This window comes from Microtus pennsylvanicus, chromosome 16, assembly GCF_037038515.1.
Source record: "Microtus pennsylvanicus isolate mMicPen1 chromosome 16, mMicPen1.hap1, whole genome shotgun sequence".
In the NCBI taxonomy this organism is placed as follows: Eukaryota; Metazoa; Chordata; class Mammalia; order Rodentia; family Cricetidae; genus Microtus; species Microtus pennsylvanicus.
This window is the reverse complement of record NC_134594.1, coordinates 49,184,305-49,212,295: the sequence shown is the minus strand read 5'-3', so window position 1 is coordinate 49,212,295 and position 27,991 is coordinate 49,184,305. Positions and strand designations below refer to the sequence as shown.

General features: G+C 43.8%; 2 protein-coding genes across 11 annotated transcripts in view; one reads left to right on the top strand and one right to left on the bottom strand.

Moving 5' to 3' along the window:
- Positions 1–1,361, top strand: part of Dclk2 (doublecortin like kinase 2) — a 121,872-nt gene extending 120,511 nt beyond the window's left edge. For 5 of the 6 annotated variants that reach the window (XM_075950362.1, XM_075950359.1, XM_075950360.1 and 2 more), the window contains one exon: positions 151–1,361. In XM_075950362.1, coding sequence (XP_075806477.1) covers positions 151–351 — 201 coding nt within the window. In that variant the 3' untranslated portion in view covers positions 352–1,361. The remainder of the gene's footprint in view (positions 1–150) is intronic. The other variant, XR_012908034.1, reaches the window with a different exon arrangement.
- Positions 1,362–5,200: 3,839 nt separating this feature from the next.
- The window catches only part of Lrba (LPS responsive beige-like anchor protein), a 478,393-nt gene continuing 455,602 nt past the window's right edge, over positions 5,201–27,991 (bottom strand). For all 5 annotated transcript variants that reach the window (XM_075950353.1, XM_075950356.1, XM_075950355.1 and 2 more), the window contains exons 54-57: positions 15,218–15,319; positions 12,151–12,347; positions 9,902–10,053; positions 5,201–6,321 (exon numbers count right to left, since the gene is read on the bottom strand). In XM_075950353.1, the coding sequence (XP_075806468.1) occupies positions 6,231–6,321; positions 9,902–10,053; positions 12,151–12,347; positions 15,218–15,319 (542 nt within the window). In that variant the 3' untranslated portion in view covers positions 5,201–6,230. The remainder of the gene's footprint in view (positions 6,322–9,901; positions 10,054–12,150; positions 12,348–15,217; positions 15,320–27,991) is intronic.

Sequence of the window (27,991 nt, the reverse complement as noted above, 5' to 3'; positions counted from 1 at the left end):
AGTGAGGCTCAGTTCCCATTAGACTTAAGGCCTGGTGTATTCCTCCTCTTCTGTTCTGTGTCCTGTGCATGCCGAGTCCTGCTTTCTGGTCCTGCCCGTGTTATGGAGCCCGGCCTGGGTCATGTGTTATCTCTGCTGCTCTCTCCCCAGAACACGGCTCTAGATAAAGAGGGGCAGATTTTCTGCAGCAAGCACTGTCAAGACAGCAGCAGACCCGCGAGGGAGCAGAGCTCGCCAGTCCCTTCCTTAGGCCAGGAGGCCCCTCCCCCACCGGAGTCTCCCAAGCCCTCTAGTCCCCCAGCCACCTCTGGCTGTGATCTGGCAGGGACCTGGCGCCGCCACCGAGACTGAACTCTGTGTAGACAGGCCCACGCTGCGCTCTTCCACCAGGCTTCACCGGCTCCTTTCTGAAAGAGCCTGTCTCTCCTGACTGCTGCTTTGACAGATTGTTGGCATGTTCTGTCACTGCCCGGGAACAGGACTGGGGCATCGGGAGCCAGTATTCAGCATGGTCTCATGTACTTGGGGCTCTGCCCGCTCGAGTTCCTGGCCATGTTGAGCCATGTCAGTTGTGGAGACATATTTAAAATGAGCGACTTATTTTAAATCATCCACGTTTCTAGTTGAGTAGACAGTTGGCCGCTTTACCCAGCGAATGTGCAACTTTTATCTGGAATTACATTCTTTTATAGAAATTCACTGGATGAACGAAGATTCTCCTATTGAAGGATTCTCCAAGCGCTCCCTTCTCACGGGGACACAGCTGTGGTTGTTTCTTTGTGTCCTGTGAGAGGCAACATGGCCTCTTCCTCTTCATAGGGGGCCTGAGGCTCCCGGCTTCTGAACAGAAGAAATGAGTACCCGAGAGGTACTCCTGACTTAGGGAATGCACCCTGACTCCCCAGAAAGCAGCTCCTTTCTGACTCGGGTGCAGGGCTCACAGACCTACATGCCCTCAGTTTCCCCTAACTTTCCCTATGTGTACTAAGAAATACTCATGAAGGTGGCCTGTGGCTTTTCAGTGGGATGTGCGGCAGCTCTTGGCAGAGCAGGATCAGCTCGGCTGCATCATCGCTGGGGCTTCCTCCGCCTCTGAGAGCAAGAGCAGCAGAATGCCAGGCAGGTCTGCTGAGACCCAGCGGGGACTGGGGTGCATGGTGCTCCTTGAATGTCCTGTGACCAACCCTCCGGAAGGCTGCTGGCAGTTTTTCCTTTTTTCCATTGCCCTACTCTTTTTAATAATTGTATATAACTGTGTATTTGTTTTACCTGCTTGTCTTCTAAATGGGTACAGTTCACTCTCGCTGTTATTCTCCAGGTCTCCCCAACCTGCAATAAATCCTTCCCTCTTCGGAAAGCCATGGGGTGGGCAGAGGTTTTGTGTGGTTGTTTCAGAAAGTGCATGGCACCTCTCCTTGGTCCAGGCCCTTAGGGGCCAGTGTCTGGGGCCGCTACCAGAAGAGTGCACAGATCTTTGCCTCGGCTGAAGTGTATGTGATCACAGGTGCTGGGACTCATGACCAAAACACCAAAATAAGCAAGTCGTTTAGAGAGGAGCTAGGGACAATAATGGGAAAGCTGGGGCTCATAGAAAGTGGGCTGGAAGAGCTCTTCCCATCCCAGCCCTGGCTGGGACTCTGCTTTTCTCTGACTTGTAAGTTCCAGGTTTTCTTGTTAAGCTCTGCTTTCTGCTTATGACTCTGCTCATCTGTCTGTCATCTCCTTGGAGCTTTACAAATGTCAGCTTGAAATCCCTGGCCAGGCTCTGCATCTCCCCGTTCACACTGCTGAGGGAATGAGACAGCTGGGTCCCACCCAGCCCGGAGCTGTAGCAGACACAGGAGGAAGAAGTGATCAGAAGCACTGTGAGGTGCGGGGTTAGAACACTTCATGCATCTCTCTACTAACTGGCTAAAAAGCGAGCTTTAAAAACAGATTTATTCTAGATTATGTGTATGCCTGTCTGTGCGGATGCAAATGCATTGTCCATGGGAGTCCAGAGGAAAGCAGCGAATCTGGACAGTTGTGAGCTGCTAGACATGGGTGCTGGGAATCAACATCTGGCCCTCTGGAAGAACAGTAAGTGCTTTTAACCTCTGAGCCATCTCTCCAGCACCAAAAACAAGATTTTTTTCATAGCCTGTGGCTGTGTCATTTTCAGAGGGGAAGAGTTAATGCAGAAGGAGGAGACGGGACAGGGGGTGGGACAGGGTGTCTGTGCTCACACCACAGCTGCCTCCCTCTCCTCAGCTGCAGTGCTCCTAATGTGAGCTAAAGACTGTGAGCCAAGGGCAGTGTTCACCGTGTCAGCATGTGTCCTTCTGACCGTCCTGTGGGAGGCAGACAGGTGCTGAAGCCTCTCAGTCTTTCCCTCCGGAACAGAGAGAACACAAGGTAAAGGAACAAGCCCCTAGGCGGTCCTGGCTAGCCAGAGGGGTGGATGCCTGCGGCTGTGCCCCACTGCGGGGCGGTGTCCATCCAGGCGGTGAAGCTGGAGAATCCCGCACAAAGGTTTGAGACACGGTTCCTCTGTCCATTTGCTGCGCAAACACTTAGAAGCTGTGATTCTATGCTCAAGCTCCAAATTAAATACAGGTACTTTATTTGTGGCTGCTCAGATCCTGTTGGGAGAATGGTACATGCCTGTTCAGACTCATTCTCCCCGAGGAGGGAGTCGGTGTGAAGAGACTTAAACGTGGAATATGGCAGAGAATACAAGTGGACAGACACCGTGGGAAGTGGGTGCCTGATGTCCTCCACAATGGTGTGGGTGCCTGATGTCCTCCACAGCTGAGGGGTCTCCCGCCCCTTTCTGTCTCTGCCTCCTTTTGCAAAAGGTGGTGGGCATAGAAGTGTGTTTGTTCCATGTATTCATTAAATACCTTTGGTAAAACTCCCAGAATCTTATCGTGGCTAAGATGGTAATATGTGACTTAGGAGATGGGACAGTGTGGGGTGGAGTAACCATATTGAAAAAAAAAAGGACTGATTAATGTCTTGTGGAAAATACTACAGCAGTTTACCATCCCGTGGAAATATATAATATTTACCACTTGTGTCAACATTAAAACATTTAAAAGGAACAGGTAAAGTACATTTTGTGGCATATCTTATTTACCCTAACATCTAAACATGTCCAAAGTATTATTTCAGCATGTAGTCAGCATCATTAAGAACCGGGTGATACCTCACCTTCTTGTGTGGTGTGAGTCTGAGGTCTAGAGTACAGTCACAGTCCATCCCAGTCTGAAGTCACATGGATACACCATGGCTCTTAATATTAGTTCTAGGTGAATCCATTTTTGTTGGCACATGATGAGCGTGGCAGGTAAAAGGGCCCTGTCATTTTAAGTGAAGCAGGTTCATGGGAAGTAACGGCAGGAGGTTAAAGCTCTGTGATGTGAAATTAAATGGGTACTCCTAACTCTGTGACTGTCCTAGGCATGGCACCGGCTGCTGCTTACCGAGTAATCTTCACCTGCCACCCCGGGAAAGTGTGCAGGGCCTTGGGAGGTCAGGGCACTTCTGTAGATGAGAGCATGTGAGGGATTGCTAGGAAAATCAGACAAACCCTGAGGTGCTAGAACTCAAGGCACACGGCTTGGTGTCCTGCTGCTACAGGAACTGGTTTTTGCAGGCTTCAGACGTGTTTTTTCCCTGGATTTGAGTCTGAGGTTGATGCATAAGAACTACAAATGAGTCGGATTCCAGTGTGGAGACTCCTGGCAGTGCCTAGATGGCAGGTCACGGTGTGCCGTGTTTTCTACTTTACTGGAGCACTGCATATCCAAGGGGAAGCAAAACATGGAGCCCCTCACCTTTGCCATGCGCTTAAGCAGGAGCCCTTTCTTGGTAGTGGGGCTGGGCCTTTGCTTCGCAGGCCTCCTGTGGGACAGCGGTCAATCAGGATGTCTTCATCTGCATGGACTGATCTGGGAAGCTTGATTGGCAGCCTGTGGAGGCAAAAGCTGAATCTGGGTTAAAGTGCTCCAAGTCCAAGCTGTGGGGCAGCCGCCTCTTCCTGCAGGCCCTGTCCAACTGCTCAGAAGCTTAGTTTGGGCAAGGATCTGCTTCCTGTTGCACACATGTGATCATGAAGACTGGAAGTGGCTTCTGGGGTGTCATCTTCCCTAACCGGAGAAGCGAGACTCTCTGTCTCAGAGGATGTGGCCTGCCCGAAAGCCAAGACACCCTGTGTTGTTCAAGACAAGAGCCTGATGTGCTGCGTTTCTGGTTTGTGGGAGCCAGGGGCAGGGTGAGGATCACTGTGAAGACGCTCGTAAGGTGGCAGACACCTACAGCCCCAGCACAAACCCAGGAGCTCAACAGTAGTCTCGGCAACATAGCAAGAGTGGCCTCAGATTTCAGTTTAGTTTGGGGTTTTAACTTATTTTTGAGACAAGGTTTTTATGTGTAGTACTGGCACTCAGAAATCTGCCTGCTTCCACAGCCATGATGCATGGCTAGCTCTGAGTTTTTAAATAATGATTTTATATGCTTACAGGAACCAAGAAAAATGCCAATGGACTCATTTTGTTTGTTTTTCGAGACAGGGTTTCTCTGTAGTTTTTGGCGCCTGTCCTGGAACTAGCTCTGTAGACCAGGCTGGCCTAGACTCACAAAGATCTGCCTCCCTCAGCCTCCCGAGTGCTGGGATTAAAGGTGTGCGCCACCACCACTGCCTGGCTCCAGGAGGCCATGTCCTGCTGGACACGATGCAGTTGCTTTTCTTCTACCTTACTCCTTTATTTCCAAAGTGAATGCTCACTGCTGTTAACCTCTAGCTGGTAACTCAGCGTTTCCCGCTCCCGTGTTTGCTATTTATTGTTTTTCTTCATGGTTTGTGAGATGCTGTTGAGTCTCAGGGGCCTTTGTTTGGTTGTGGAAGTCCCAGTAAGACACAGAGATTTGGCACGAGACAGTGTTCTTGTTTTTTGTCAGGGGAGTCTCTTTAGTTGGTTACTACTCAAAACACTAGCAGAACCACTGTGGCATTTTCTTTGTGAATAGCTATCCTGTCCATGTTAGGTGAAAAAGACATTTCCAACAACTTAAGCACAAGTTTGTCTTTTGTTTTTGTTTTTTTTTGTCAAACTGATTTTTTTTCTAGATCTTTGCTGTAAGAGGGCATCAAAATGTATAGGGGGAAGAGAAGTTCAGGGAAACTGTACAAGAAGCAAAGACAGAATTCAGTTTCAACTTAAAGTTCACAACATACAAAGAATTTATTTATGTAATACAGACCTTTTCTCAAATATTTTCACAGAATTCCATACAGCAATCTACTAGAAAAAAGTAGAATTATATGACACCAAAATAACATTGTTTCTTAGTATAAATTGCTAATCAAAAGGAAGGTAGAGATAGTTTCATAACAAATAGAGGATAGCACAGTCCCTGGCAGCCCCTGATCTCGTGCCAGGAAGGTGGGGGTTGAGGTCGTGAGGGAGTGGCCCCACCTGGCTCTGCCTCACTGCAGGGCACCGACCTTGGGCAGGCTTTGGTACTTACTCAGAAAACTGGTTGTAAGCCCAAGATGGTTTCCATCCTTTCACCTTGTGCCATGAGGACGCCAGACCAGAAGAAGCAGTGAATATTTTATGATTGCTATAACTTAGATCGTTGCTGTTTACCATACAGTAAAATAAAATAGCCTTCCCCAAACCATAATTTTCTAGGTCTAACACATGCTTGAAGAAGAATATAGAAATAATTCACTGAGATGTTTTAAATTACATTTGTCATAATTTAAACATTACTATTAAAATCCTAGAAATTTCAGCACTGAAGAAGCACAATTGTCTAGAAAAATACAGGACACCAGTACAGAAAACTCCCTGTCCCAGCATCAGAACCCATTTCCCTATTGCTAAAATCATATTTCTCAAGATTACAGATAAATGGGAAATGGTTTCCACAACATCATTAGTGTTGGTGGGATTGTGGCTCCACCATCTGAATCCATAATTGGTGAAAATAGACTTTTCATTATGACTAAAAATATAGATTTTTCTTAAACTACAGAAACCAGCAGCCAGTTTTCTGCTTTGCTGTTTCCCACCCCCCAAAATGTCAAGCAAAGTCTACAAAAATAGCAATTAACTTTTAAAAATATTTTGCTTGTTCAAGCAAATTTAAGTTACATTCAGATGTGATAGCTATTTCTATAGAATGATGTTCAGAGTTCTTCCTTGATCACCTGTAACAGGACCAAGGTACATTTGTCTCCATCAGTATCGGGTTTGGTACTCATGATGCCAGCGGTTAAAGTCGTTGTAAAACAGAACAATGCTTCCTGAAGCCATGCCGGAAATGATGCACCTGGGGGGAGGATGGAAATGGGGTCACAGGGCTGTATTTTCTGCTGTGACTGAAATGTAGACAAAGTAACCTCGGTGTGTGGGGCATTGCTCTGTGAAAGGGTAGATACCGTTGTAGTATGCAGAGACTCACTGAACTGTGAACCAGATCATTTCCACAGAGCTGGAAACCACGCTTCCTGCACAATCAGAAGGAAAACCTGCAGAGCAGTTGCCACTGGAGGGAGCATGCACATTCCAGGACCAGAGCTAGTGCTTCTGACAACGCAGAATTTAAGAGTAAGCTGATTGCTGCCCAATTTGGGGGCGGGAACCCTTAACCTCTGGGTAAGCACCTGTTCCTTTTAACCCAGTGACCTGATGTGGTGATTGCTGAGACAGGAGCTGCTGGCCCCCCTATCCTGAGAAGGTGGTGCAGGGACAGATGTAGAGCAGCCAGAGGTGGTTCTGCTACTTGAGCCCTTTCCCTGCAGAGTTTGGTCAGGGCCAGTTCTTCGCACATTACATTCAGTGCCTTCCTGTAATTCTTACTGAAATTGGAAATTACAATCTATCACTACAGAAGGGAAAATGAGGGGCAAACTTTCAGCAAACCGAACCAATCAGCAAATAACAAATTCTACAGCCAGTCATTACACGTAAAGAGATGGATTAAACCGGCCAAATGGATTAAAAGAGATAACCCAAGTATATGTGGTATACAGGACATTCATTTTAGAAAAACAAATGAATTGAACAAACGGGCAAGCAGTAATAGTAAGAGAGTTTAAGAGGCCCTGATATCAGGAGGCCTTAAAACAAAAGCACCGTGGCAAGAGACAATGCTATATGTTACTATATGTTATATATGTTACTATAACACACTAAGCATCTGAGCCCCAAGAATAATGTTACACAAGAGGGAAGGGAGAAATACATGATCAGCCAGCCAGTTGCAGGCTTTAATACCCTACACTGAAAAACATAAAGAATAACCAGACAAATGGATAAGAACCTCAAAATATCACAAACCACACAGACTGAACACAAAGCCAACAAAAGCAAAATACACTTTTGTTTCGCCAATGCACATGGAACAATTTCTGGGATAAAGCATGGATCAAGATTTAATGTGAAATCATGCAAGGTGTCTTTTATACTCATAACAACCAGAAGTGAGTAACAAAATGAAAATTGTAAAATACATATACATGAACAGTAACAATTGTATCTAAAAAAACCAGAAACCACACTAACACAGGGCAGCAAGGGCAGAGAGGAGAGGAAGGGGTATAGGTACAAACACATTAGAAAGCAAACAATATTACTGACCTAACTTTAGACCTTAATGACCTAGAAAAAGAGTAAACTAAACCCAAAGCTAGAATATTTTAAGAAAATAGCAAGAAATCAAACTAGGACTCGAGATCTGCAGAACTGATACAAATTGAGCTAAAGGTAATGAGAGATTATGAACAATTGTGCACCCAGCAAATTCTGTAGCTCAGATAAGGTTGAAAGATGCTCACTTAGTAAAGGAAAGCTGTAGGCCACATGGTGGAGTGATCCTACTACAAATTTAAAGAAAATCATCGCCGGGCGGTGGTGGCGCACGCCTTTTAATCCCAGCACTCGGGAGGCAGAGGCAGGTGGATCTCTGTGAGTTCGAGACCAGCCTGGTCTACAAGAGCTAGTTCCAGGACAGGCTCCAAAACCACAGAGAAACCCTGTCTCGAAAAACCACCAAAAAAAAAAAAGAAGAAGAAGAAGAAGAAGAAGAAGAAGAAGAAGAAAATCATCACAATTGTTTCCAAATTCCTCCAAAAAAATTAAGTGGGAAGGAACACTTCTGGTATTTACCATTTTGCTGATACCAAAGCCAAAAACAGACAACACTAAACAATATTACACACCAGTATTATTCCATGGCCAAGAAAAATCCAGAAAAGGGGGAAAAATTAGAGGACTCTTTTTAAAAACTTAGTACAGAGTAGTGTTGTAGTGACACAGAAGGAGCAAGGGAGATGTCAACTGGCTCCCGGCAGGATCCGACCATCCCCAGGGAAGGGATAGGTGTGTGCAGATCACAGTGCCCCACCATAAGTGAAACTAACAGAGAATAAGACAAACCTTAACAATGAAGCTAGAAGAAAACAGGAAGCATTCATGACTGATATTTGTGGTGGTTTCCTAAGAGACAGCAAAAGCACAAACAACAGAAGGCAAAAAATTGTTCCTGAAATTCGTGAGAGCATCACAGCCCACTGGACAGAAATGCGGACATGTACAAGGTCAGAGTGTGAAACTGTAGAGCAGTTCAGGAATCCTCCAAGATATCAGTAGCAGAATTACCATATGACCCTCAATTCCACTCCTGCGTATAGACCCAGAGGGACTAAGTAGGCATTTGTACACCACTGTTGACACCAGACCATACATGCATAAAAACAAGCCACGGAGCCCATACACGGATGGATGGACACACAAAATATGCACATAACAATCTAAGAAAAAAATCAGGATTCTGACATAGAACATGGAACCTTGAAAACTTACCAAGTGAAACAAGGCAGCTATAAAAAGACCCTGTCAATTTCTGTGTACAGGAGGCACCTGGAAAGGGCAGACTCACAGATAAAGCAGGGTGATGTGAGCAGGGGCTGGGGCAAAAGTAGGGGAGGTGGAACTAGGTGAGTGGGTACTCTGGAATGATGGGAAGTTCTGTAGACTACAGAGGCACAGTGATGACGGCTGCAACGTGCTGAGTGCACTCTATGCCACGAAACAGTACACCAGAAGTGGTTCAGGTGGGAACATGCTGAGTGGTCAATGCCACGAAACAGTACACCAGAAGTGGTTCAGGTGGGAACATGCTGAGTGGTCAATGCCACGAAACAGTACACCAGAAGAGATTCAGGTGGGAACATGCTGAGTGGTCAATGCCACGAAACAGTACATCAGAAGTGGTTCAGGTGGGAAGTTTTACGCATATGCTGCTATAACAAAAATTGGAAGCTAAAAGAAATGGCTGAATTTTGAGGGTAAGTTGCTAGATAAACAGCATCCTTCTCAGATTTACAACTTGGGAACTTTGAGGACATTAAGTCAGATCTCTCCAGAGGTGAAGATAAGAGGTATTTTATATACACCATATGTACAGTTCTTGAAGATCTTGCTAAAGACACATTAAAGAAAAGCTGGGGCTAGGTGAGGCAAGTGCTTGGTCGGGGGCAAGTGTGAGGACCAGAGTTTGGATCCCCAGCACTTCTATTCAGCGTTCAAGAGGCAGAGTGTGACCCCCAGAGCAGGCCAGGGCTAGTCTAGGCGACTGGCAAGCTCTACACAGGTGAACACACTATGTGCACACACACCACATAAATATTTGACAAGCTTTATGGCAGTTCTGAGCATTTGTGGCTTAAATCCTATTTTTAGGAGCCCGTCTCATCTAAGAGCCGTCAGTAACTTAGACTGTAAAGTGTGCTTGGACACTCGTGCATTGTTAGCTCTTTGGATTGTGCAGATGACCCCAGGACTCCACAGTTCCACACCTGTCAGTGCTCAGTGGTCCCATGGTAGATCGGGATTCCGCTGTTACCTACCTCTGGTCAAAAGAGAGGGCCATGGCTCGGATCCCAGCATCGCAGCCTGGGTAGGCAAAGAGCTGCTTGAGGTCAGACACCTGCCGCACGATCACCACGCCGTTGTCTCCTCCTGTGAGCAGGTACTGCCCATCTCTGCTCAGCTGTATGGCCTGTGAGACAGCAACAGTCCGTCATGGCTCTAAGGCAGTGGGCCTAGCTGTGACTGCTACAGCAGCCCAGGTGTGGGCTGGGAAGGTGGCAGGGGCATTGGAAGCAATCCGTGGTTCTTGGGACCCTGAATTATGGAAGGGCTGCCATTGGTCAGAGGTCAAATGGACATGGTTAGGAAACGCTATAGTGTTGTGGGGTAGAACCAGCACATGGAGATGCTCCCTGGAAGCATGCCCATCCTGTATGGGGGCTACTGCCTTCTCTGGCCTGGCCGTGGGGGCGGGCACTGGCAGATGCTGTACCTTCCCTAGGCCTGCTGGGTTTTGAAGGTAGTGGGGGAAATGCCACTGAGAGCCAAAACTTCCTGGGGAGTTAGGCCCCAGGCTACCATGTTGTCCGCTCACCAGCTCTTATTCAGCCCTCTCTTCAGCATCCAGGTCTACTGTGCTAGGGACCTGAAGTGGCCCCAGGGATGCTCTAACTCAGCCCTGGTGTTTTGGAGGGTGTTGTGGCTACACCAGTGCTTGAGGACATCCACAGGCCACAGCAATCTGCTGGGGATGCCCACATCTTAAACAGTCTGGGGAAGAGAGAAAAGGAGTTCTCTCGGGGGAAGTGGTGGCTAGACCTTTATGATGTAGTCTTGCTGGAGGAACTGCCTACTTAAATCCAAGTTCTTCATTTTACAACACCTGTACAGTGTGCAGCCAATGCACAGTGGTATCTTTAAACCAAAGTGCCGGTGAGCAAAATGACATCAAAGCAAAGGCAGGTGGGAAACCTTGATTAGCACTCAGGTGGCCATGCTGCCTGGTTTTGGTCTGTGCTGGTGACTGACTCTTTTTATTTCTGGAGATCTGGGGTTCCAGGCCACAGTTCCCTTGCTTTCCTCCTGAAGCAGTGAGCTGGTAAAGTGTCTCTCTCTGGAGCCTGGGACAGAGTGCCCCTTTTAGGCTAGCTCGCTTTAATCACATGGTTGCCACTTACAAGTTAGAATGATAAAGTGCAGGCATGCTGGGGAAACGCAATGGATTGTTTAGGCCTAAAATCCAGTAGGGAGTTTCACAGGGGAAAAAACGATGGCTTCAGGGTACAGGGGAGCCAGTGATGTGAACAGTCCACAGGAGCCCCCCCTGCTGCTGCCTCGAGGCTCTTCCCAGAGCCTTTGGTCTAACTGAACACCATGGAAACTGTTCCAGCTAGTGAATGGCTTCAAATTATTTTTACGGATTTATTAGTGTAGCTGACAATATAATCGCAGCTCACAATGACAGATTATCAACATTATTATTGTAAAGAAAGGAGGAGGGAGAAGCCGCTGATGTGCACTTGGCTTAAACGGCAGATGATGGGAAATAAGGGAGAAATAAAAGCAGAGTGAGTTTGCCTGAGCACATGCGTCTGAGGTGGAGGAAACTCAGTCAACCAGCAAGGAGAGGGGAGAAGTGACCTTGTACATGGGTCACATGCACCTCTATTCCCGTTTTAGAAAATGACAGGACACCCCAGCTTTCCCCATCCCATAATACACAAAGCAGCCTGGAGGTGAGAAGGAAGGGACCTTGAAAAATAACCCCCCAAAGAACACCCTGGCTCTTTCCCCCGACCTCTAAGGTGTTGGAAGCAAAGCAGGACCTTGGCTGTGCACTAGATTAACACTCCGTACAGAGGGGAAGTGGTTCCTGCCATGTGCCCAGCTCTCCAGCATGTCAGGGCAGCCATCAGCTGCCGACCTAGAGGATGTACAATCTTCAGATGTGACGGGAAACCAGCTTTAGGTAGAGCTGAGTTTAGCTTTGGTGCACAGTAAGTCTTAGAGAAAAGAAACGAACTGTAGGACTACTGAAAGTCACCGGGCTCCCTTCACAAGCTGATGGCCACTGGCTGCACTGTGGCCATCTCCAAGGAGTGGCCACTGACTGGTGTCCCACAGCTGACCATATCCATGATCCTATCCTCTGAGTGCTATCTAATGACCCTTTGGCATGGGAAAGAGGTGCCCAGCTATTCAAAACCAGGTTTCTTCAGTGATCTGTCCCCCTTACCAGTCAAGCTTCCCAGTAAAGTTGGGAATCTGCAGAGTCTGTGGCACTCACCCTTATGTGATCATCAGTCTCCACGGTTGCCTGCAGCTTCCCGTTCACACTGAAGGTGCAGAAGCAGCCGTTTTCATAGAAGATGACACAGTGACCCTCTCTTGATGCTTGGATGAGTTTTGGTTTCAGGCAGTTTTCAGGACCCTCTAAAGTCCTTAGCAAGTCTCCATTCATGGAATGTATGAGACATGGCCCTTCTGAGAAGAGGAACAAGAAGAAAAACGATGTAATGAAAACAGACATGGCGGGTGGTGTAGCTCTGTGGGAGTGGTAAGCATGAGGCCCTGGGTTCAATCCCCAGTATCGGTGAATGGAGGAAACTAGACAGATTAGCTGGGCTGCGGTACCATGGTACAGCTGTACACAGCCCTCAGAAAGTTGTCATTGTCAGCTACTTCGCAAAATCCTGTCTTTATGTTTGCCAGCTCTTGCTTTCCCCTGGGGTCGTGAGAAGCCAAGATGCACATGCTCACTCCCCCTCAGAGACAGGAAGTTTATAAATTCATAATGACACGAGTGGGGAGAAGCTAGAAGTCCAGAAGGAAGAGTTTCTGATGCTAGAGCAGCTTTATGGGAGGTTGGGAGGCAAATGCTGCTGCCACCAGGCACATGGGATCCCTTCCTCAGCACCCAGCCCAGACAGAGCAGACTGTGTTGAGTCAGCCGACCAGGGCAGCTTCCTTCCCACTGCTTACAGCTTCACTCCTGAATGGAGGCCCTGGTAACATCTTCCAAGCTGCAAATCCACACTGAGTTCCTTCAGCCACTATTAAATGGAGCGATCGTATATCCTCAAGTCCCTAAAGAAAGCAGTGACTTCTGCCACTCTCAACTCCCCAGGGGCACCCTGGACACACACACACCAGAGCCTTTTTGTTTCTGCAAAGTAAAGGAAATAAAAATGTGTGGTAGGTGTGGAGCGATGGAGAGGATAGGGGTCTGTGCCCTGCCTTACACTTGGCCACATGGCTACTGACAACAATGCCTTTGCAAGGGATGACTCTCTGCTTTTGTTGGGCACCAAAGAGTTAAACGTGTTTGGTGTTCTCCAACATATCAGTCATGTCTTTAGTTTTGCAGTTCCAGCATATATAAACTTTAGGTACAACTCCCTAAGTAACACTACAACAACACAGTTCAAATTCCAGTTATCACAGCAATTGTACAAAGCACACTTGTAGCTAGCTCTTCAGTACAGGAACCCTTATGTTAATAGCAGCTGAGCATTGCTGGAAGCCCCCACATCACAGTGAGCACGGTACATCTGTAACCAGTATGTATTGTTCAGCTCACACCCAGACAGCAAACATAGCGTCTGCGTTGTCTCCTTGTTTCAAGGTGATAACCATGTAGCATTTTATAAGAGTAGATAACCAGAAAAGGGTACTGGAATGAGAACTTCAATAGAGAGATGAGTATAAAATGGAGTTTTATGTAGAGAGCACAGAGTCAGATTCGGATGCTGCCAAGACATTAGATGTGCAGCCAGGAAATGAACAAAGGGAACTGTTGGCATACGCAGGAAAGCACTGTAACAAAATTGATGATGTCCAGAAGAAATGATATCTAAAAAGCCTTACATTAAGGGAAGCCCAGAGGGTATTTTGTGACTCATAAACAAAAGAGAAGTTAGAAGTTGGCACAACAGAAGGACTAGCAATTCCCCAAGGCACAGAAAAGATGCTTAGGCACTCAGGACTAGAAAGTGCACTGTTCACCTGCTCCTGAGAACTGGTTCACAAGAACATGATTATACACGGCTGAGTTTGTTTTTATTTTTCAGTTTGTTTTTGACAAGGACTTACTATGTAGTCCTGGCTGTCCTGGTACTCGCTGTATAGGCCAGGCTGCCCTTGAACTTACAGAGATTTCCTTTGCCTCTTCCTCCTGGGTGATTAAAGGTTGTGCCATGCCTGGATTTTTTTTTTTTGACAAAAAATTTTAGACCATAGAAGAATGATTAAAAGAAATAATTAAAAGAATAATTAAAAGAGATTTCTGTTTGCACAGCATTTTACTGTGCAAACAAGGATGGTCTATAATAGTAATTAATCTTAAGGCTTAGATACGATCTAAGAAGTCAATTACTTTTCCACTGCTTTAAATATTCGCTCTTCCTTGTTAGCTATGGTGGCTCAAATAATTGGTCTTCTGAGCTTAAAATACACAAGTGACAGAAGTTCTGCTCTCAGCATAGAGAGGTGGACACAGACAGACTGTCATGGCGGATGGAGAGGTGGACATGGAGAGACTGTCATGGCGGATGGAGAGGTGGACATGGACAGACTGTCATGGCGGATGGAGAGGTGGACATGGACAGACTGTCATGGCGGATAGAGAGGTGCCGGACTGCAGACAGCTCCTTTGCTGGAGGATCTCAGTTTGTTGCACATGCTCTAGGAAGGAGCACTCACTATATCTCTAAATACAAGACAGTGATAGCAGCAGAAGCATCCAGAAAACCAAATCCTTTCCATTCCAGTATCTGTCATTCTAGGCTTGCCTAGTCCTGAAATCTGGAAGTTAAGCAGGGTCAGGGATTGTTGAGGTGGCTTAGCAGGTACAGGGACTTGTTGCTGAATCTGATGCCCTGATTTCAATCCTGGGAACCCACATGATGGAAGAAAAGAATCAATTCTCACACCTCATCTGACCTCTCTACACATGCTATGGCCTAAATGCAGGCATACTCAATATAGGCAGGGTCAGGGTTTCCATTCAGCTTACTGGAGATCAGAGAAATAAACACACAAAGATGCTCCTGGCTGCTGTCTACAGAGTATCTTAACTCCTTTAGACTAGGGAGCTAAAACTTGGCTTTTGGCCCTGGTCAGAATGTTCTACCTCTATTCTGGTTGTATGTGGGCCCCTCTACCCCACCCCCAAGTGTAACTACTGATAACATGGAACGTGCCATTTAATTACATTTAATTTTAGTTAGCTTATATCTAAGTAGTTCTGTGTGGCTACCATTACAGACTGGAGCTTTAGAGAACAGAAGTCAACCTCATTTCTGCTCATAATACATCATAAGAGGATCCAACATTTGTATAAAACATAACTTTACCTTGAGATCCACTTAACACCAGCCCCAGCTCAGCGCAGACGGTCGCACAGGTAATCTCGTAGTCATGTCCCGTGAGAATGGCCCGAGGAGTGGTGGTCTCACCTTTAGCAAGGAAAAAAAATAGACAAATCAACCCCAGTGTATAAAGATTTAATAACTTGGTGTCGATTATTATCTCTGCTGAAGCCTGCAGAGTTTTCAATTTGACCACAATTTATTTTAGGACTAGATCCAAACTTTGCTACTGTTTGATTTTGAATTTTACATGTTTCTGAATTTCAAGAACCCTTATGTGATTATCTAGCAACAGCAGTTTGCAACTCAGAGACAAAGATGGCAAAATCTAATGAGCCTCTCAAGTAGACAGATGATTCCAAGTTTAGGATCTTGGTTAGAATGAACCCACAAAAACCATCACACAGCTCGATTAAGGCAACAACTCAGACATTTGTCCATCTGATCCTCAGCGCTCAGTGAATTCCTACACAGTCAGAATGGCGGGGCACTGCAGGGTTTACACTTTGACTACACATTGCATCTTTATGAATTTACCTACAATGCTCCCAAGCCCACAGAGTTGAAATAATTTGTTCCTAAGGATGATCTATGCCTAAGTCTATATAATTTAAGATTCTGTCCAAAAATTATTACAATAAAGCAACTAAAAATAAGAACTCAGCCTTAATTTACATTTCAAAGAAAGGTCTCCTGCTCTTCCTCAGTAGATGACAACTCCCCTAACAAGACAACTGAAGTGCAACTCGAATCTCCAAGCAGCCTTTCTCTAAAACACCTCATAGCTGAGTGTTTCCTGATGTGTAGCTCTCACAGAGTACCTCCCCACATTCCAGTCCACCAGTAGAGGTATGATGAACCCCTGTGTATTCTACTGATGGTGCTGGAGGGTTTGGAGGAAAGAGGGTGGGGGAAAGGGAATATAATAATAGAAGAAAGAACTCACCCTGCTCTGGGTCACAAAGTAAAAACTGGCCACAGCTCAGACAAGTGACAAAATCACAGGTTTCGGTTGTGACTTAATTTGTACCACAAGGACACACAAGATTCTGTATTTAGCCAGAAGTACCCTGGTTTAAGGCATAGTTGAGAACTGATACTGTATAACCCCAAAGGACAAATATGCCCAGAAAGTAGCTCACTCTGAGCAGCTTCATAAATAAATAAATAGCTTGCCACTGCAACCCAGAGACTGGTTGTCTTTAGAGCCATCGCCCACCCTGAGGAAATGCCCCTAACAGGTCAAGAAAATCTGTCAGAGCCCACTATACCTATAGAGGCCAGTGTTGCTGCTAAAACACAGATCTAGCTTTGAAAGCAGGTGTTCTCAAGATGTAGGTCATTGAGCTCTCACAATATTCTTGTAAAATACGTGCACATGCCTGGTTTTCTGGGTGGCAGAGGAAGGAAATAGGCTTCATTGAAGGCACAGAGGTACAAGACCCCCAAAAAGGCAAGAGAGAGGACTCTGCTCCCAAGAAAGGAGCTTCTTGTGCCTTCCCTGGAGGCAGTGGTAACTCTATCATGACATGTGACAGGTATCCCCTGCGTATTCCACGGTGTCACCATGGTGTCTCTTAAGGCTTTGGTGAGTATCAGTAATTCTGAGTGAGATTTTAGCCTATAAGAACTTATGTATTATCCTGGGTCTAGGGCCCATATCCCCAGAGAAGGAAAACAAGACCTCAGCTAATAGACTTATGGGCCAGGAACAAGTGGAACCAGGAGCCTGCTTTTATCTGATTTCAGATTGGAAACACATAGGAGGAACACACCTAACTTGTTAGAATGCCTTCTTGATATTTTCCAAATCAAGAGGAATATCTCAGACTATTTTTTTCTCCTTAAATTCATAAAAAAATTTTTTTTGGGGGGGGGACCTTCAAAGAAGGAAATGATACAAGCCCATCTAAGCTACTTAATTTTGTATTAAAAATCATGAGATTTAGAAATAAACATTCTATGTTTGAAAAAGTTAATATGTTAGCCATCATTCATGGTCCCTTCCATAACCCCCATTGTCATATTTTAAATTGCACAAAAATAGCATTATGTTATTTTTGAAATCACTGTCTAATTATATCTCTTGGTAATGATTTTTTTAAAAAAATAAACCATTAAAATCATTATGATTTAATGACTACATTTTCAGTGAAATTGTTCCTTTTTTGTTTCCATAAATTACAAATGATTTTAATGGTGGTGAAATTTGTGTTTTAAATAATCTTTCCTCAGTGGAAAGGGAAGGCTTGAAGGAAAATAAAATGAAAAATGAAAGCAATTTATATGTAAGCCAAAATAAACAAAGGACAGATGGATCATGGAGGGGACAGACAGATATCTTTAGGTAGTCAATGCTCTTTCTTGTTTTCTAGATTTAAGAATGTTTTCTCAGGAGCTTAGTGGAGGGAGGAAGGAGACTGATCTCAACTATTTTCTTTGTGAAATGTAAGAGATGAACTAGGATAATCTAGAACTATGAAGTCAGAAGGTAGGGAACCTCAGAAAGGAGGCTACGTTCTAAACCTCCTCCTTTGCAAACACAGTTCACAAGTGTGTTCTACTTACAAAATACCAGCTTCCACAAATGCCAAACATACCACTCACTTTCATCACAAAAATCAGCAGATACATGAACAAAATAACACCAGGATAGAAAAGGGCCTTCCCTCTCCTGGGTGCTGGACTTTGTTGGCAAAGGGTTTCCTACTCCAGGAAACAGGTTAGACAGTCCAGGAAATGCGAGGGGTGGCGGGAGGACTGAGGACACAAGCTCAAGTAACACAACAAATTAAAAGCGTAAGGGCAGAGTCATGGCCAGGGCTTCTCAGGGAGCTGGATCTACAGTAAGAATTAACAACAAAACAAAAATCCAACCATGCTCAACTTGCCTCATGTATAGGAAAAACCCAGTCTACAACACGTGAAGAAAAGGCCATTTCCAGCTCCCTTAACTGAAGCACAGACACAGCATTCTCACGCATTCACCTTATTAAAAACTATGTTCAAAATAAAAAGTCAGATTTTTATAAATCCCAATAAGCCAAGGATTTTAATATTAAAATTTCACTATTACTAATATAATTCTATGATATTGGATTTAAACCAAACAAATACAAACGGCTTGAGCTCAGCGGACATACTGGAAATCACTTGGCATGAGACTGAAGGCAGAGGGAATCATTAGAGACAGGACACTGGTTCTCTGTGGAGCTAGTGTGTCTTCCACTTCTCTTTAGCTACAAGGGATACATCATCTCCTGGGCTGTAGAGGAGCCGGGGGATATCATCCAACAGAGAAGAAAGGGAAGAGCCCACTGTATCTCCGTGCGGCTCTGGTTATAGCCTCCCTGGCAGCTCTGGAGCTGCCCCTCCTGGCCACTTGCCAGCTCAAATCAGGATGGTAGCGGCTATCAATACAAACAAGACGGTTCAGCACATGCATTACGTTTCAGATTCACCAGTCTCGCTGAAAGAGCAGAGAAAGTCTTCAGAAAACTACTAGGTTCATTCTTTTGATAAAAACCTTCAGTCGTTAGTGGATGCTGACAGTCCATATCTTTGCTCTCTCAGAGAACAGGATCTAGAATCTACCAAAGCCTAGACCATAAAGCATGGCAGATTCCCTTAAACCCTTTAAAGTCTTACTGCATGAAAACCATCATGGCTTTTAATAATGCTGGGAGAAAATTTTATCTTGGTAGTTTAAGAAGCCACACTTCAAACTTCTTAAAGAAAAATGAAAAGAGAAAAAGGACAGGCTTCCAGGACTGCCTTGAAAGCTGGAGCGCAAACTTCAAAGGCAGGGTCTTTGTGTGAGAGCAGTTTTATGACTACTGATGCAGATCCCACCAAAGCTGAAAGGGAGACTCAGTGCATCTTAGGGATGGCCTTAGAAGAAGATGAACAAGTCAAATGAGATTAAAGACAGCCCAAAGCCTGCCACAAATCCCAGGCACGCCAGCTCTACAGATGTGAGTGTGCTGGTAAAAAGTGTTTGCCTTGAAGAGCCCAACTTAAGCAACGAGGGGCTACAACCCTGTCTGTGTCCTCTGGGCCTCTGCTTCTTCATAGCAGTTACCACAACACCGCTGAGGAGAATGATATACTTTTCTATTAATAAATGTTTTTCTTTGTCCCCCTCATAACATTAAATATTTTTATTAAATGGCATCTGAACTTCTTAAAATTTTGTATCTGAAAGAGGAAAAGTAATTCCTGTACTATCATAAGAAAGAGGCCAGCCTGGTCTACAAGAGCTAGTTCCAGGACAGGAACCAAAAACCTACAGAGAAACCCTGTCTCGAAAAATAAATAAATAAATAAAATAAAGATAATTCCCAAGATTTATCTCCACTAACATAAAGGAGATGAATAATCCATGTAAAAGTGGGAGGAGTTCTCGCCATCATCTGCATCACTGCCTCAGTCTTAACAAGCGGAGCATTTCAGAGCGTGCTGCGCAGTCCTCAATGCAGCTTAGCATGCAGCAACAGGCACACAGCACGCTGCACTAACAGCATCTGCATGAAATGGAGCGGGCTCTGCGCTTCCCTGTCCTCAGTCTTAGAAATACAAAACTGCTTCTTCACCCATGCAGTGATGGCTCCTTGGTCGTAAGTCCTCATATCCTGCTGCTCACGCCCTCGCTCCCACACTCTTGACGTTCACTCAGCAATGTTTACTGATGCTGTGGGTATTATGTGACACACTGGAAAATGAGGACAGAAACACAGTATGGCCCTTTGTTTGAAAATGACTTGATCTACAACAGTCACTGGTGTCTGAGGTTGCAACTCAACAGTGCAGTGCCAACTAGTATAAGGCCCTGGGCTCAATTCCAACACTTCAAAACAAAAAAATCAGGAATTAAATGGTTATCAAGTCAAGTTTTATCTATTTTGTCATAACCCTATAAATTATAAGTGGTTTTAAAGGTTAAAAACACCATTGAAGCTCAAGCACTTATAAAAGGGCTTCATATGAAGAGTCAGCATTTAACATTAATCAATGAAGTCTTTAAGTAAACACCAGTAATACAATTTTCCACATTAGTAAAATCTTGTATACCTAAAGAAAACTAAAATGGAATATGAAACTAGATTTTGTTTAAAAAAACAAAGAAACAGAAGTCACTTGGGATCTAGGTATGGTCAAAAAATGAAGAAGAAAAAACACAGAAAAGCAAAAAAAAAAAAAAAGGCATAATGAGGTTTTAAGTCTAAGTATTTTAAACACCAAAAAGTTAACCACTATAGAAGATATACAGGTTACTTCCCAAAGATAGGTAACTGTATTTTACACATGCACTTTGTCTATTAATGGCTGTCGATTAATACAAAACATTCATGTGAAAACCAAATACTGAGCTTTCACATGTGGCTCACCACAACGGTAAATCAAGAAAGGAAATGGGTTTTCGCCGATAAATGTTTCCTTTTTCCCCTGATAAATGTTTCTTAACCCTTTCCATTAACTTCCTAATTTTTCAATGGAAATTCTAACACCTTTTAATTATGCAAAAACTAAATTATTTGAAATTTGTTCTAATCATTCCATCTTTATCACCCCCAGCCCACCCCGACACCGGGTAGCCGTCATGGTCTTTGGGTGTAGTTAAACATACAGACCACAGTCGACATTGCCACAGGTGCATTAAGGTGCCTGCCGTGTGTACCAGAAAACGTTGATGGCTTCTTTTGTAAATACCACTAGAATTACTAATGTAAGGCTAGACAAGGTTGGTATGAAAGTCAGTCTAAGCTCTAGGCTCGCATCATTTCCCTCCTCTGCCACATATCTGGGTTTGGTTGCTGTTTTACATGGACTCATCTTCCAAGCCTCTGCTGAACAGTGAGTCTATGTGGGAAATTCTGTGTGTAATATACTGTTCTAGGGAATGGGGCACAGTTAGTGCAGAATGCACACTCAGCAGGGACAGGCCCTGGGCTTAGAACTCAGCATGTAGTGTGCTCACACAAATGTGAAAGAAAAAGAAACCAAACCCCACAAGTTCTACCATGACACGCACTGCCATAAGAAATCAGTGCGACAAAACTGTCTTTTTATGTCTTTCGTAAATACCACGTGCTTCTGTGATAGGACTGTATCAAATTCCGTACTGCTGATAATCCAATTAAATCTAGTAAAAACTGTAGTACAGTTTAGTGACTAAAAGAGGCCTCTGGGGCGACAGCTCAGTGGCAAGGAACACACTTAGCATGTGTGAGTCCTAAGCTCCATCCCCAGCACCATAAAAAAAAAGATTGTAGCTACGAGTGTCTAAATTTGAATCCAGACTATAGTACCTGCCCACTAAATGTCTTCTCAGTTCTAGGTGAGAGACCTTCATAGTTTCTCCATGTGCTATCCATAAAGACAAGGGACAATAAAAGAGGCTATCATAAGAATAGTCTTAGCTCGGTGTGGTGGTTCACGCCTTTAATACCAGTACTCAGGAGGCAGAGGCGGGTGGATTTCTGTGAGTTTGAGGCCAGCCTGGTCTACAAAGAGAGTTCCAGGACAGCCAGGGCTGTTATACAGGGAAATTCTGTCTTAAAAACAAAAAACAAAACAAACAAACAAAAAAGAAGTGTTAATGTGCAGTGTGTCTGCAAGTCCTAAGCACCCATGAGCAATCCACCCATCTGTGTGTGTGCGTGCGCATGTGTGTGCATGTGCACGTGTGTGTGCATGTGTGTGTACATGTGTGTGTGCACGTGTGTGTGCATGTGTGTGTGCACGTGTGCGTGCGTGTGTGAGCGTGTGTGTGCACGTGTGCGTGCATGTGTGTGTGCATGTGTGTGCATGTGTGTGCACGTGTCTGCATGTGTGTGAGCATGTGTGTGCATGTGTGTGCATGTGTGTACGTGTGTGCATGTGTGTGCACGTGTCTGCATGTGTGTGAGCGTGTGTGTGCATGTGTGTACGTGTGTGTGCATGTGTGTGCATGTGTGTGAGCGTGTGTGCGCGCGTGTGCGCGCACGTGTGTGTGCATGTGCACGTGTATGAGCGTGTGTGTGTGCACGTGCACGCTGTTTCTCCGGTGTTGTTATCTGATCTTGGGCTGCATAAGTGCCAGCTACAGATGGTTCTCATTTTCCCTTCTTGAAAAGGAAAAATATGCCTTAGTTTCTCAAAATTATACTCTGATTTCACACATTTTGCCTTGTCTCCAATTTTAAAACTTTCCCCAACAATCACACACCTGTGAGGTAGAGAAAATGCAGTTAAATTTCCACAATCAGGCTTATTTTCCAATTATAAGTATTTCTAATTTTCTTTCATTATCAAATACGAAATGTTCATTATTAAATATACAGGTAAATTAGAACTCATGAGGATGATGAAAACTTGCTTCCAAGTCCCAGTAACTTGAAATGAATATTTCTGGCCTTGCCTGGCTATGATTCCAGTTTTTGTATGCACTCATATGCACAGGCTTTTGAGCATATGCATGTAATTTGACAATACTTACAAGACATGAAATACACAGTTCCATGATTTTTGCACTTAGTGGCACCGAGAACATATGTTTCGGTGTCCGTATCACACATCTGCAGTATCCTCGACAGAATTTGCACAGTTCTTCAGTTTGTTTACATACTACCCTTCACTTGAACTACCACACTGTTTTTCTCCTACTCTGAGACTTCATTTATGGATTCTCTACAGTGGGATTGTTCATCTGTAGCTCCTGCACCTAAATACAGGTGTCTAATAAAGTAGATATATAAAGTTTACCTGCACAGAAGGTACATACCTTCTCGGCACTGGGGAGGCAGAGGCAGATGGATCTCTGAGTTCTGAATTTGAGGCCAGCCTGGTCTACAGAGTGAGTTCTAGGACAGTCAAGGCTACACAGAGAAGTCCTGTCTCAGAGAACCAGAAAAACATAAAAACAAAGAAAAAAGAAAACTGATGAGGTGAAACAGTGTTCACATTTATTTATATCCAACACTGAGTTTTATGAATACAAATTAAATTTTTAATCTGTTTATTCTGATTATCCAAATCATTTAAAATTCTTATTATTGGTGCTAGCTTTTTTTGTTTATTTCTTAGGTTGGAGTTAACTGCACGCTTTCAGGGCTGACCGTCTGGCACCAGCAGTACACTACAATTGGAATTCCCCTCTCTGGGTACCACTCCTGTCCACAGCTGCACTCAGATGCTGTTCCCACCCAGCTTGTCATGTTCATTACATCATCCTCGTGTGGCTCACATCTGGGCGGTCATGTTGGCGAGCGTCTGACATTGTGAGGAGACAATCTCACAGCAAACGCCCTGATCTTCTGTTCTTACAGCCTTTCTGCCCCTCTTCTGCAATGAGCCCGGAGCCTTAGGCATGGTGTTCAGATTGGGCCAACAACTATAAATTTTGATTACTTGGGAGTTTTTTGTAATAGTCTTTGTTTTTCGAGACAGGGTTTTACTACGGTAGCCTTGGGTGGACTCAAACTCATAGAGACCCATCTGCCTCTTCCTGGGATTAAAGGTGTGTACCAATACCTAACCCTAAAATTCTTTTTAATGTTTCTTCCATATTTGTAAGGTTTCTTTGTTAAATACATGTAAGTTAGGTACTCTGCAAGTAACAGAGGGTTTTCACATCTTTAGCTATTAACAATACCTTGATCTGCCCTGGTGTAATAGTGGTGCAGGCTTTTAATCCCAGCACTTGGAAGGTCAAGGTGGTGGATCTCTGTGAGTGTGAGGCTAGTCTGGTCTACATAGTGATTTCCTGGACAGCCATAGCTACATAGTAAAGATTGTGTTCTGAAACAAACAAACAAACAAACAAAACCAAAAAACTTTGCCTAAAACATCCCAAAGAAATAAAATAATCTCAGTTATAGAAAACTACAGCCTATAAAGATGAACACCTGAATGCTCAACAGTCACAGAGTTCAGCTATAAAAAGAACTGAATTCCAGGGAATTATTTTTTCTTCATTTAAAGTACTCCAAGGGCCTGGAGAGATGGTTAAGGTTTAGGGATTTAGGGGATCTGTTGCTCTGGCAGAGAACCTCAGTTTGATTCTCAGCACCCACATGGTGGCTCACAACTCCAGTTTCAGGAAACCCAAAGCCCTCCTCTGGCTTCCATGGGCACATATACACATAAAATAAATAAATCTACAAAAACAAAATCTTCCAATCCTAAATCTGAAGTCCGACCAAGCCTACTAGAATGTAAGAAAACTAGATTATTTTTAAAAATCATGGATAATGATAAGCAATGATCTATCTAAGTAGGTGATGACAACTTAAAAACCCAACACTACACCCACAAGCTGGGTGTGGTCATCCACAACACCTGTAATCCCAACCCTTGGGAGGTGAGGCAGGAGGATTATGACAACCCAGTCCAGACTACTGGGGATCCTATATGAAAATAAATAAATCATCCAGATAAGAACAAACAGAAAAGCCCATGATATAATCAATTCTAAAATTTGTTAATTAGCACTTTTAATTAACTCTATAAAGTAGTGGTTCCAGCATGCGAAAATGAAGGTAACTAGAAAAAGTAGGGCAATTGTTGCTTTATAAAAGAAGTAATTAGAAAGACACAAATAATTTCATAGAATATGGCTCTTCATACAGCTTCAAGAATATCTACTTCATAATATAAGGTACACATACATGTAAGGTCGCACATAATCTTTCTAATAAAAAGCTGAAAGCGGGTAAAAAAAAATCAGTTTAATGTTGGCCCAGAGGTCTCAACTAAACGCGTACTTATTAAAGCTATAGTAATGCCACACTCATGGGGGATGGGGACTCGCTATACCTTATTCTATCGGCAGACAAATCTTACTTTAATATGTGAGAAAGGGGGCAGGGCACCAATTACAGTTTCTGGGTAATATTTGGCGTCTGTGTGTTCTAAGAGTCTAGATAATGACAGTCACTAAGTAGTATGTAGTCTCAAATTAATTTGTCATTGTTTGAAATTAAAATACCTGTTTTGAGCATAAAGTGTGTGCAACTTCATTTGGGATTGCCCCAGTGTCTACATATGAAGATACTCAGTTTCAGTTTGAGGGCATAAATCAGCTCCCCGTCCTCGTATTTAAGTGGCTACAGCCCATAGGACGAATGGTATAGTGATTTTTCTCTGTAACACAAGGCAAATAAATGTGATCTATTGGCACACTACCCCACCGCTCTGCATATGGTGCACATTAAGGTTGTATTCATTTGCCATGTGAATATAATTCCTTTTACCACATCTACTATTAGCTACAAGAAGTAAATACAGAGTTGTTTTGCTGGAATTTGAGGGTCTGCATTACATCACAGAGCACTAAACATCCTGGACCTTCTGGAGAGTTTCATAGACATTTTTAATGTCACCTGAACATGCTGCTTCAGACCCGTACTTTGAATTTTACAAGAAAATAAAGAAGAAGAAGGCAGAGCAGCAGGCCAGGAAGAAACTGGATGCAGGCTGAACAAGGCACACGGAAGAACTGGGGTCCTCGACAAAGACCCAGATCCACCTCATCCCTCACATGAAAGACCTCATGCCTCAAGCACTGCTTCCGTATACATAACCGAGTGAGTATCAGAAACCTACGATTAGGTATTATCTAAACAGTTTCTGCCAACCACAACTTACTGAAGACCTGAGAGTCTCTTGGACAAACTGTAGTGCTTTGTTTTATCATATAGGTACTGTGCTTTCCTTAAAATATTTATTACAAAGTCCCAATTTCAGGTTAGGGTGGAAGTAGAAGAAAAAATGATTTAAAAAAACTTACAAGGTCCAACACATCATACATATCCTGACATTTGAGATGCATGAATAATATATCACAGGCAATGAAGACAAAATACACTGGTGTTTCCAGGCCCGGCCTTCCCCATTAGAGAGCTGTACATCCCCGGTGCGCCCAGCAGATGGTGCTCTAGGCTACCTACTTACGGAGAGGACACTCCACTACAGCCGCCTATATTTTGCCAAGACAAAGAATAAGAATTTATCAGTAGCTTTAGTAAAACATATCAGGTTTTATGATAAAAGGACATAATTCCTAAATACATGCATAAAGACATACATATGCATAAGCACTTGTGAATGGAGGCCACCAGTAAATAACTCACACTGGACACGCTACAACACCACTTCTTTTACAGACTTGATGAGTAGTCTAATATCACTGGTATTTATAGTCATAGGGCAAGATCATTCTAAATTCATTAAAAAAATTTAGAATGCCTTAAAGTTGGAATTCATTTTTAATTATAGCAGGAATGTCTCATTAGGGTGATACTAGTAAAATTAACAACAGTAGGATTTACGATAATGACTTATGTGACTGATGAGAGTATAACAAAATGAAGTTTTAGAGAAAAAACAGGGCAGCTCTGGAATACAGTACTTTACAGAGCGGCTCTGTAGCCTGTGAGTGCTACCAGCCTTACGGTTAATAAAATTTTCTTTCTAATTAACGGTGCTGAAATACTCTTAACAGAATCTTGTTGTTTTATATATATAAACTACCCCCCCATAGACGCCATTCCTATAAAGGGAGAAGGCTGACATAGATTACCATGTCTGATTGCAAAGAGGGAAAAGAAATATGCCACCTTTCCATCAAATCAAAACCAGAATGCAAGAATGTTAAAGTACTTTACTGAAATAGTGCGCAGCAAATCTACACGACACCCTCACAGTCCGCAATCACCCGCTCCAAAAGCGAATAGACTGACTGTAAAACAAAAATCACTTTGAAATCTAAAAGTGTTGCCTAAGTAGTTAGTTTTTAAAATTCAAGTTTATGATTTATTAGTGTAATATAAAATAGTGAATAAATAATAACAGTGCCGTATGCTTTCAGCTTGTTTACGTAAGCACAATCATGTCAAGGTTGGAAGTGTTTAACTACCAATTTAGGGCACTGAGGGAACACATTTTCTCTGGAATTTGGAGGGCGATGCAGTCGGCATTGTTCTGAAAACCTTCCTTTGGAGGAATCTCAGCCTAGGACAGCAGCCGGGGTGAGGTAACAAAGTGCTGGGCTTTCCGCAGAAAACACCTTTCACTGAAATCGTCCTGGTTAATGTTACAGAAACCATCCGCAAGCAAGTGGAACGCTATTTTCAGCCTTCTCATCGCGAAAGCCGCATTCCACCGCAGATAACCATCACAAGACAATAGAGCCAAAGGTGAAAAACGGCCTGTCTGCGGAAAGCAAGCCTTTGGCTGCATAATCTAGACAGGTTTCATAAAACATGTGAGTCATTTTTAAAGCCCCAAATTATACTATTTATAGGTTTCATCCAAGTTGAGTTAGCCTGATTTTTATCCAACTAATACACATATTAACATTGTATAACATTAGGTTAAAATAGTTACGGAGCTATCAACTTTATATGCAACAACAACATCAGATTTGAAGAAAATGGCATTTGGCTCTTGCTTATGATACTTGCAAATAAAAGTCACTAAATATTCTTGTGATTTTAAAATTTCAATTAAACTTAAATAGCTGAGAGAACTGTAAAATGCAGGGGAAAACAATAGGTCGCCCCAGCACCACTTTTCTTCTTTTAAAGAAATAAAAAAATCTAGAATAAAGATTTGAAGTTAAGTAGTGCTGTGTATATACTGGCCTTCCGACAAGTGCATTAGTGTGTGGCCGCTCTCCTGGGGTGTTCCTGCGGCTCTGAGAGACACAAAGCAGGGAGGCGGGCAGGCGGGCGGGCAGGCGGGGGCGGTGGACACCGGAGCCCGAAGGCTCAGAGGTGC